Source organism: Talpa europaea, assembly GCF_964194135.1.
Source record: "Talpa europaea genome assembly, chromosome: 9".
NCBI classification, from domain to species: domain Eukaryota; kingdom Metazoa; phylum Chordata; class Mammalia; order Eulipotyphla; family Talpidae; genus Talpa; species Talpa europaea.
The window spans coordinates 92,309,267-92,321,421 of record NC_140076.1 but is presented as its reverse complement, the minus strand read 5'-3'; the positions used below and the strand labels follow the sequence as shown (position 1 = coordinate 92,321,421).

General features: G+C 41.2%; 1 protein-coding gene across 7 annotated transcripts in view; it reads right to left on the bottom strand.

Annotated features, from left to right (window-relative positions):
- Positions 1-12,155, bottom strand: part of TENM2 (teneurin transmembrane protein 2) — a gene marked incomplete at its 5' end in the record, with an annotated part of 889,116 nt that overhangs the window by 169,983 nt on the left and 706,978 nt on the right. For all 7 annotated transcript variants that reach the window (XM_084243831.1, XM_084243832.1, XM_084243833.1 and 4 more), the window contains one exon: positions 594-799. In XM_084243831.1, coding sequence (XP_084099957.1) covers positions 594-799 — 206 coding nt within the window. The remainder of the gene's footprint in view (positions 1-593; positions 800-12,155) is intronic.

Below are 12,155 nucleotides of genomic sequence, written 5' to 3'. Positions count from 1 at the left end.
CCTATCTATTAGCAGTCGGACCCAATTTCCTCCTTTCTCAACCCTCAAAATCACTACTATCCTTTCTGTCTCCATGGATTTGCCTACTCTGGGCAAAGTAGTCATATAATACGTGGCCCTTTGCAGCTGGCTTCTTTCACTTAACATTATCCTTTCAGTATTCGCCCATGCTGCAGGGGGCAACAAGACTTCATTCCTCTTTAGGTCTGAATACTATTTCAGTGTATGGTTGTATCATTCATCAGTTGATGGACATTTGCTTTGCCTCAACTTTTTGGCTGTTATGAATAACGTGGCTCTGAACATTTGTGAGAACTAATGGTTTCATTTCTCTGTGGGAACAGACTAGCAGTGGAATTCCTGGGTCATACAGTAATGGTATGTTTAATTTTTGGAAAAACTGGCAAACTCTATCTATAGTAACTATACTAAAACTATACACTCCCTTCAATACTGTAGGAGGGTTCCGATTTCTCCACATTCTGGTCACCTATTGCTATGACCAGTCCTTTAGTGGCCCCCATCCCAGTGGGGAGACAATGATACTTAACAACAACAGAAACAGCTTGTGGTCCTATCAAGTAAAGTCGTACCTGGGCATGTGATGGTGGAAGTCCCCTTCTTATGTAGACACCAAAGAGTGCATCCTTCCCGAGGGAGATGTTGAACTTTAAGAACTGGGGTTGACTGATGTGAATCTGTGACCTCCAAAACACGCCTGGGGGTACTTCTTGTGTCACCCTCCGACCGACTTCTGCTTCACCACTGTCTATGCTGCTGTTTCTCAATGACCAGGGCACTGGAAGACACGAATCAGTATCAAGTCAGTGATGCTTGTGTGCATTAGTTGGTTTTCCATTTCTGCTTTGCTGTGTGCCAGGAGTTTAAAAAAACATTAAGAAGAAACTCGCGGCAACTTTCTCTTTAAGTCATGGCTAACACCCTACAGTTTTTAAATAATGCGACTCAGATTCATACCCCAAGGCATCTGAAGGATTGGCACGATGTTTTCTAAAACTTCTGTGATTGCCCTTTGCTGATCAAATATAATAAGAGCTGGAGTCTGGTAAGTACACGCAAAGCTTCCAACAACCTGCATGAAACTAGGCTGTAAAATTATCAGCAGGGGAGGGGAGAGTTATATTAATTTGGCACCAAATTCATGCAGCCTTTAATTATTCTCTCCAGCCACAAACAAGCCCAATAAACCCTGACATTTCCAAAAATTAAAAAAAAGCCACAGTGAACAAAAATCAGTCCAAAGTAAATAACTCAGTAGAAAATGGGGACCCATCTCAGGCTGACCTACTACTGGGAATGACCCCCTTCCTTGAATTAGAAGAAGGGATCCTGGAACCACGCAGAACCATCCAGAAAGCACACCTCTCTCCCATGAACGAATTAGTGCTGCTATGCATTTTTGTTGCATTAACTGAAAAACTTCTGTGGGAAATGTCAGTATCCTTTAGTATTTTAATTATAAGAGTTCCAGAAATACCTTTATTTTCCCCCTGTACACCTATGTTTATTGCAGCACTATTTACAATAGGTAAAACCTGGAAACAACCCAAATGCCCAAAAATAGATGACTGGATCAAGAAAATTTGGTATATATACACAATGGAATATTATTCAGCAATCAAAAAAGATAAACTCATGCCATTCGCAGCAACGTGAATACAGCTAGCAGAAATACCTATTTTTAAAGAGAATTTCTTAAAGTAATGAACGGGTCAATGGCCCCTACACTTCTGAGGGTATTGAAAGGAAAGAAAAGGCTGACTACTAGTCCAAGACAAGCAAACAGACTGACTTCTCAGGGTCACGTTTTTCTCATCTGTAAAATGGGAATAAAATCTGGTTGGGAACTAGATTTATGAAGTTCTGAACTTGGCAGAACATATAAAATCATATCTAACTCTCCTCTTGAGAATTTCTAAACCAGTGGAAATCAACATCCAGAAAGATTTGAAGACATTTTTGTTTTGAGGAGCCTTTCACTTCTGAGGTGTTTTCACTTTTCAACTGCTCACATGGGGGCCTTGTGGATTTCAGTGCTTCTTCAGCCTGATGGGAAAAAAACAGGAAAGCAGCTCCCTTCCACAAAATTCAGTGGTGGGCATTTGTAAAGATATATATCTATGTTTGGCTGCCGCAAGTTGCAAAAGGTTTGGACAGCCAGAAGAGGTTATAAAATTGCTGAAGGTTGGCATGAAAGGCTCAGGAAACTGTCTGATTCACCCTGCCGCTGTTCCTCTCCAGATACCCACTCACGAAAGACTTGTAAATGATCTTGGGACCAGTTTCCCATTCTGTAAAATGGAGAGGTGCTATTTTTGGATTGCTGAAGATTTTCCATATCTAAATTCTAAAAGAAAACCACAGAGTGAGGGTGTGAATTTTCCCTTCCCCACTTTTTTATTTTGTTTCAAAGAGAAGAAATAATTCCATTTTTATTCAGCTCAAGCAACAGTGGACCAAAGAAAAAGTCATGGCCTCCCTGGTGGCCAAGGGATTATGTGTCAGAGATACTGCCATGATGGTCCACCAGGACAGCATGGCACATCAGACCTCTCCTGTCTCACCCACTGCTCCCCTCAGCAGTGTATTTCAGTGGATCCACCTGTTCTGTTCCCCACTCTGTCTCTGGTGAATCCTCTCACTCCCCACACCTCTGGCCTATACACATTCCAGTGCTCCTATGCAAAAATAATAATAAAAAAAATGTTTATAAAATAAAAGTCAACAGTGTTTAGAATAAAGTAGGATAAACACTGGTTTGAATCTTAAGAAGAACCTTGTAATCTCTAGGATAATAAAAGTTAAGAAATGGCTCCTCTGGGAAGTTTGGAAGCTTCCATCACTTAATATCTTGAAGAAGAAAAGAAAACTTGGAAGTCCTGACTGATTCAGGTCTTTAGACAGGTTTGTTCCCCAGTCTAAACTTTGCTATGTTGGCAAATGGACATGGGATTCACCCTGACAGAGGAAGGAATATACCACTGGAGGTAAAAGCAGAGATTTTGGACTTAGATTGCCTTGATTCAAATCCCAGATTTGATACCAGATGAGTGTATCCATTCTCTGCGCCTCAACTTCCTCATTTTATTGTTGGGACATTGTTCGTAATTATCTCATAAGGTTCTTATGAGGATTTGATGAGCTGATCTGTATAAAATTCTTAGAATAAATTTTGGCCTGAGATAGTTAGCATTATTATCTTTAAGCACTAAGCCTAAATATTGTTATCTTGCTAAAGTAATGATGTATCCAGCAGGTTGATCAGAAACTCTGATCATTATAAATAGGAAGTTTTACTTAAAAATGTTAGTTTTGAGAGACTCTCAAATTAAAGGCTTTGGGGAAGGAAAAGAATAAAAATGAACCAGAAAGGAAAAGATGTGTAAAAATGACTCTGGAAAGAATAGTTTGGGAAGGGCCTCCCCGGTGGCGCAGCGATTGAGCGCTGGGTTGCGAACCTGCCTGCAACCTCGGCGACGCCGGTTCGATCCCTGGCTGCTCCCCGGCCACCGGAGGAGGGTCCCACGTGGCGCGCAGACCTCTCCTGCTGCCCGCTGCTCCCCTCAGCAGTGTATTTCGGTCCTTCTGCCTGCTCTGCTCCCCGCTCTGGCTCTGGTGAATTCTCTCACCCTCCCGCGTTTCTGACTGTACCCAGTGCATGTATAAACAAAAATCAAACAAACAAATAAATAAAATAAATAAACATGCCTCTATAAAATTAAAAAAAAAAAAGAATAGTTTGGGAAGCTCCGATAAAAAACAAAAATCACACCAGCACCCACCCTGTGGTAACATATCAAGGAAATACAATAAAATAAAAAGGATTTTAGAGAAATTATTCATCTTTAAACTTAGTAAGATAGGTTTTCCTTCACATTTGCTGGGTTTTCAGGGGTTGCTGGGTTAATGACAGGATATGAAAAAGCAGCAGGAAATTAGCACCCACAAGTCCTCTAATCTACTCTTGAAACCTAAACGGATTTTGATAATGTCAAGGCAAATGAGGATGCCTAGATATGCAAGAAAGCCTGGCTCCAGACAGCAATTTCTTCAGAGAAATTCAGATAAGAGCCTTAGGGATTGGGGTTTTACAGCAGTAGGATTCTCTTTCTTTTACCAGACCCCAGCTACAATAAATTAGGCCTTCTCAGTGTCACACCTTCCCCCAGGTTTTTATATGTTCCCCGACTTCATGTTCCATTCACTAGAGGTGGCAATGAAGTCCAGGTTTTACTCCAGGCAGAACTGGGTTCCTACCTTGGCTATGGTTCTTCCTTGCTGTGTGATCTCCAGCAATTTGTTTAATCTCTCTGGGCCTCTACTCTGTTTCTACAATATGGGAAGGATAGCAGTAAACTGTCTCATAGGGTAGGAGTAACACAAAGAAGGGCTCAGTACAGTGCTAGCAAGTAGCAAAATAAATGCTGGCTAGTTACACTGAATTAAATTAAAAAAATAAACTATACGGGAAAGCTGCTGGATTTCTTTTCAGAGTAAAGGATTGTCTAAAAAATATGTATGTATGAGATATATATATGTATATCTCACATACATGTAAGCACATATACACAAATATATGTCTAATACACACATATGCATATATACACATATATGCATAATTATATATGCATTATTCTGTATTAGTATGTATTGGTTGGTCAGTCTGTCTGTCTGCCTGCCTGCCCGCTGCCTGCTTTTTTGTCTGTCTTTGAAAGTCTAATTCTTTTGAATAGACTTAACTATGGGAACAAGCTTAAAATTTGGTCAGGATTTGTTCATCGTATCGATTATTGGTGGAACCTCCCAGAAGTCAGTATGGCTACTTTATTGAGCAGCACTGAAATGAAGGTTATTGAGCTTTACACCGAAGCTCTCTCTTCCTTTATACCCTAGAGCTGCAAAAGAAAGGATGTCTCTGTGCATGTCCACAGCATGGACAATGAACTCTGCTGCAGCACCTGCTGCCAGCAACTAGAATTGATTTTGCTGGTCTTCCGAAGTCTCCCCTATTAGACACTGAGCTCCCTGAGGACAGGGAGAGCTGCAGATTCATCTCTGGTTGCCCTAGGGTTTGCCCAATCTGATGGGGTACTTTAACACACCCCCTGAGACTACTTGGTGAAATGAGAGCCTTAAGGAAGATTTACCTTGAAAAGCTGCACGTCAACACATTTTTAAAAAATAGCTGTTGAAAGTCTACCGGGAAATTTACTATTTAAAGGAAATTTCCTGGTGAATCCTTTTGAAAAAAATCATGAGTAAACTCTTACTTTATCTTTCTTGAAAATCTTCTCAATAAAGAAAGCAACCAAGGGAGCCATAGTAGAAAGGTCCTAAGAATTTTTTTTATATTTTATTTTTTATTTTTTTGTGTAGAAAAGCTGGGGCCTAGGCCAGAGGTGCAGGAGGTGAGAGGATTCACCAGAGTGGGAAACAGAACAGGCAGACTGACTGAAATACACTGCAAAGGGGAACAGAGGGAGAGACAGGAGAGGTCTGCTGCGCCATATGTGGGTTAGCTCCCTAGCTGGGGATCAAACTCAGGCCATAGCCATAGTGGTAATAGGGTTGACACTTAACCCCTAGGCCACCAGGGAGACCTGAAAGGTCCTAAAATTAATAGCCAAATATCAAGGATCTTAATCCTGATGCACTGAGCCCTTGAACCTTTTGTGGGATGAGGACAGGTGTGAGGAAAGTCTTGGGGTGACCACCACTCTTTGCTATTAAGAAGTTGGCTAGTTTTAGGCAGGCCTAGACCGCCATATTTCAGTGTTCTTATCACCATAGAAGTGGTTTAGATACAAAGGTATCTCACATGAGACTTTCCACTTTGGTCTACTGTGGTTTACAAAGTCAGGAGGGACCAGGGATATTCTAGGATATGCTAGTGAGGTGGGGGAGAGGAAAAGGAGGGAAAAAGGGGGGAGGGAAAAACAGGAGGGAGGGGAGGGAGAGGTTATGTGTATTTAGAAGGAAGGAGAGTTGGGCCTCTCCTGGTGGTGCAGCGGTTGAGCGCTGGGCTGCGAAGCTGCCCGCAGCCTGAGCAGCACCGGTTCGATCCCTGGCCGCCAGTGAAGGTCCCACATGGCATAACAGACCTCTCCTGCCGTGCCCTCTGCTCCCCTCAGCAGTGCATTTCGTCAGTCTGCCTGTTCTGTTCCCTGCTCTGGCTCTGGTGAATTTTCTCACCCACCTGCACTTCTGACTGTACCCAGAGCTTATAAACAAATAAATAAATCTTTAAAAAAAAAAAAAAAAGAAGGAAGGAGAGTTCATTAGATAGTGATAAGTGAATTCACTTTCCACAAACTCAGTTCATTCAACATAAGTTATCTTTACTGCTAAACAGCTAGTGATTGCTTTCAAACTAAACTCTCTAGATGGGCACATGAATCATGCTTTTGCAAAGAGGGGCTTTCACCTTTTCACATATATGTATGCATAGACTATATATATGTGGATATATATTTATATGTATGAAATTTTCAGATTTTTTGAAATAATTCCAAATTTACAGAAAAATTTCCAAAATAGTACAAAGAATTCCTGCATGTTCTTCACCCAGATTATGTAAACATTATATGCATATGCTCTATTATTTCACTTATAACATACATATATGTATTTTTTTTTCATGAAACCTTGAGAATAAATAACAGACGGGGTGCTCTTATACCTCTAGGTACTTTGATAAGTTTTTCCTAAAAACAGTACTGCTATCAAAAACAGAAAATTAAATCTGGTACATGCTCTATCTAGTTTACAGATCTTATTGAAAACAGCCCATTGTTATACTAATATTCCTTGCAAAGTGGCATTTTCTATAGACTTAAACTTTTTAAATGAGTGGATAACATCTGTAATTTTAAAAACAACAAAAACAAAAATATACCTCAAAGGGATTTTAAAAAGTGGCTTTTTTCAAACTGCTGCCTCCACTGTGGGATACCATCCCAGTAGAGATAGTTTGGAGGTCAAGTTCCTGGACAGGGATTTAGGAGTGAAAGCCTGGATTGTTCTCTACAGTCAAAAACACCCAAGCCTACATCAAACTCTCATCTCCACAATGGGACCTGACTCTGGGCAATCCCCAGCCATGCAGCTGATCGAGGACCACAACAGGATGCCACTGAGGCACAGGCAGCTAGGAAACAACATCTTGAAGGTTTCTGTCTTTATCACAGGTGGGCATCCTCACACTGAGAGGTCAGAGACTTCAGTAGGGAATGTTGCTTGAAGGAGCTGGGGTTTGAATCCCACCACTTATAGATACCCTCTGTGTTATAAGCTGCATGCCTTTGGCAACTCAAGCTCCCTCTCTGAAGCTGTCTACTTCTGTATATAGCAAGGGTGCTTCTTGGGATTCAATGGGGTGACATATGTAGTACCTAGTTTCTACATACATCTATATATATATATATATATATATATATATATATATATATATATATATATATATATAGTGCGATCCTGCTGTTGTGCTACTCCAAATGAGCTGTAATGATTTACCCCAAATGTGCAGGGTATGAGTGTGATGGTATAATTTAAAATACTGGCTGCTTATCATCGGCATAATCAACCGCAGAAGGGCAAGGAGTGGCGTGGGCCTTACGTTTTCTATAGTGGCTAAAATCAGTCTGAAATCAGTGGTCAGTTGACAGATGGAGAGGGCCAGCCCATCACATGAGTTAAGGGGCTATGACCAAAGAAAGCAAAGTAACAGCTCATTTACTGCAAACTGTAGGCGTTAATGTAAACCTCAGCTGCTTCTGAGTGGGGGGCAGTTCTGTCTCGCTTGTGAAAGGTAGCCATATTTCATTTATTTCACAATGATGAATGAATATCTTAAGCAGTGTTGTGTCATTCATTCCTACTTTCATGCAACAGATATTTATCAAATATCAACTATATTGCAGGAAATCTAGGGTCAACATCCAAGTTGAGGTGTGTGCTGTATTCCCAGTATTCCTTATCCTATACTCCAGGGTCCTGCAGGCTTGGGACAGGCTTGAACTAGTAGCATGAAGAGAAGAATTCAGTAGCCATTATGTAATCATTCTGGAAATTCTGATCAGCACCCTTGGGCTGTGGACAACGAGTCAGTATAAAGTCCTTGCAACAGCCTGAGTCTGCCCACACCGCCCAGAGTTACAGCTACCATGTCAAACTTGCCTTCCTCTCCATGAGCTACACAGTGAAAAGTGGAGATGATCGCTTTGCCCTGTGAAACAGGTGCTTAAGACATGATGGTTCTGGCTGGTTCATCTCTAGCTTAAAGATGAGATTGCTGGGATTTTAGAAGTAACACTCTAATGATCAATTTTGCAAGATAGTCCACCTCTATAACTCCACGGAAGACTGCTCATGTAAATGTGAAGCTATTGCCTATTTCAGAAACATGTACCTAAAATCCCAACCAGTTAAATAAGACTGATGTTGAGCAAAACGACAGCCTTCCATAGCCACATTAGGAGCTAATCATTTCAGAAAATGTTGCCATAATTCATTTATGGAAACAGCGAGACTATTCCCCAAACAAGTGATAAAGGGAATGGACTCATGGCCATGCCAGGGAAATGAAGCCTCATATTAATACTTCCCTAAACTTAACTGAACTCCGGAGGCACCTCAGCGTAAATCTGTCTTGCAGATTATTCTGCCTCACATATTTTTATCTATTGCAAATAAAGTTGAATTCAGAATATTGCTTCAGTCATTACACCTCGTTTCCATTTATTTGGGAATTGGGACAACCATCTGAGGGTTCCATTTAACCAGGAGACAGGTGAAAAGATTCTTCTAAGGATGTTGGATTCACTGCCGTGAACTAGAGCTCATTTGAGTTGTCAGCAGCCCGTCAGCCCTCACCCTGCTGTTGGCTGGCGAGTCTTCAGGAATAGATTTCCACCCTGAGCAGTGGTGCGCCTGCGATGATGTTCACGACATTGCACAGCAGTGCTGATTTTTATAAAGCCCTTCAGTGCTTGGGATGGCAACAAACAGGGCTTCAAAACAATCACTCCCCTACAGGAGACTTTTTCAAAGTCGTTGAAGTTTCCCACAGGGAAGCTTCAATAATGATCATTTGGTCATTATTCTTGCACCAATCATTTGGTCTCTTGAGACCTCAATTTGTCAACTTAGATAAATGGTTACCAGGTATATGTACATCTGACTGTGCAGGTGAACTTTCTTCTGCATTAATACATAGCTCAGAGTTATCAGTATTACAGCAGTGAAAATTTACTAAGTGGCCACCACTTGCCATGCACTCTCTCAGTTCCTTAATCAGTTTTCCCATTTGTGTGATGAGAGTGCCACAGAAACAAGGTGACCTTAATGTCACATAGCTCCTAAGTGGTTGGAGCTGGGAGTGAAGGTCCTGTCTGAGCAATTCCAGCACCCACATGTCTAACCACTCTCCTGACTGCCTTTCAGATCCTGAGCTGGAACAGATACGAGAAAGTGTGTATTCCAGCAGAGACTGGCCTCTAGGTGTGGAAGTCAACACTCCAGGAATGAGTGCACACACACATCAGGGCAGATGCCGTGGGGCAGGGAAGAAGCTCTCACTATAATGTCCAAGTCGAGCCATGATGCTGCAGGTACAACAGAACCTGCAACTTAGAGTGGGGTTGCAGAAGCAATCGAAGTACAATCTGCCAGCACATGATGCATGGAAGTGGTAGAACAACATGGCCTCCATAATGCGCCACCTACATAATGTGCGCCCAGTACAAAGGCTTTTGGAATATTTTCCAGCAGACATGCAGAATTGCAGTGGCATTGGTCAGCTTAGGCATGATGACCCCTTGCTCTTTGGGGAATCTCATGGACTTTGAAAAAAATCCCATGTAGGGAAGTGATCATTTTGAAACCTGGGCTGTGTTCACTGAGAGGCTGACAAGAGCCAGAGGAAGAATTACCAACCTCCCTGCTAATCTGGCTCCTGGTACCAAGCATTAAGCCAACTAGTAAAAATCATTATGAAGTTTTTGCTGAAAGGGCAAGTGTAGAAAAACATGTTTCTAAACAGAATAACAGTCTTTGCCATTTTTTTCCAACTTGCATACCATCTGGAAATTCTGATTTTTTTTTTCAAAGGGTAGGAAAGAAATGTGCTCCAGGCACAAATAAATGTTTACAGCTGAGTTATAAACCGAGAATGGCGGGGCTTAAAACAGACAGGCTGGCAGTGATAGAGCTCAAGCTGCAGGAAGACAAATAATGCTGTGGGGAGCAGGCCAGCTGGTTTTGCACATTGGCCCTTATGAATGGGAAGTCCTACTTCCCACTGACCTCATCACACAAATGTTTGGGAAGAAGCGTTCATTTGAGTTTGTTCTAATTCTTAGAAGGGAAAAAGATGAAACAGCATGATTGTCTGTCTATCTTGACATTCTGAAGGCAGCACATTTGGAAAATATAGCACCTATAAGCCTTGGGCATAAGACCTAAAACTATAACACACATAGAAAAAAAATAGTTGAAACACTCAATGACATTGGCTTCAGGGATGTCTTTGGGGACCTGACTCCAACGGCAAGAAAAACCAGAGCAAAAATAAACGAACGGAACCATATCAAACTAAAAGGCTTCTGCACAGCAAAAGAAAATATCATTAAAATGAAAAGACACCCTACTGAATGGAGAAAATATTTGCACATCATGCATCCAACAAGGGGCTAATATCCAAAATCCACAAAGAACTCATACAACTCAACAAAGAGAAAAAAAAAATCCTAAAGTGGGCAGAAGAGCTAGACAGACACTTCTCCAAAGACACAGATGACCAACAGGCACAAGAAAAAAATGCTCATCATCACTTATTGAGAGGGAAATGCAAATCAAAACCACAATGAGATTATCACCTTACATCTGTGAGAATGGCCCATGTACAGAAAACTAGAAATAAGGGTATGGAGAAAAAGAAAGTATGATCTTATATCCCTAAGTCATACACAGTGTTATAAACAATGTTACTTTATAAAAAAATAAAAAAGAACCCTCATACACTGTTGGTGGAAATGCACACTGTTCCAACCTTTACAGAAAAAGGTATGGGGAATTTGTCAAAATGCTAATAGAGCTGCCGTATCACTCAGCAATCCCTCTCACAGGTATCTACTCAGAGAATACAAAAACACTGACTCGAAGGGATTTCTGTTCATTGCTGCACTGTTTACAATAGTCAGGTTATGGAAACAACCCAGTGCCCCACGACAGATGAGTGGATAAAGAAGATGCAGTCTATAAACACAATGGAACACCATTCAGCTACAAAAAAAAAAAAAAAAACCCTGAAATCTTTCTACTTTTGATAACATGGATGAAAGTAGAGGGAGTTATCCTAAGTGAAATAAATCTGATGTAGAAAGACATTGGGTGCAGAATACAGGAAAACAAAAAACAAAAAAAAAGGGAACAGAGGAAAAACAAATGTTGAAATCTGACTATAGGCCTGAAGCCACCAGAGGAGGAATTTGGGATGGCAGGAAGGTAGGGAAGGGGCCCTGTGGCCTAAGGTGCTCGATTATTGCGAGTTTTGGTGGTGGGTGTGATTTGTAGAGGTGTGACTTCTACATTTGTAGAGGTGTGACCTATATACTTAAAACATAGCCAGTGTTATAAATCAACATTAACTCAATAAGCATAATTAAAAAAAAAAAAGAGCCATGAGAGGGGAAAAACATAGCAGCAGCAGCATGGAAGCTTGGTAATAAATGGACCCATGGGAGATGTGCAACAATCACTGGTCTGCATGGAGCTCCTCCCAAGTGCCTGATGCATACACTGTCTTTTACAAGAGTTATCACATTTATGCCACACAGCAAGCTAATGAGGGGGTATCATTTCACAGATGAGGAATCAGGCTCTGAGGAACAACAACTGATGTGCTTAATGTCACCCATTTGCTAAGTAATGGGGCTGGACCAACCAGACCAACTCCAGAACCACATTATGGAGAATCTGTCAGTGCAAAGTTACTAAGAATATATTATAACCAACTCTTGGTCAAGAAGGAAAAAAAACAATGTATTGGTCTTTTCTCACTACTTTCCTATCATTTGTGTGTTATAGGAAACTCCTAGGGAGATAGACATGGGCTTTCAAGTGACATAAATCACTCA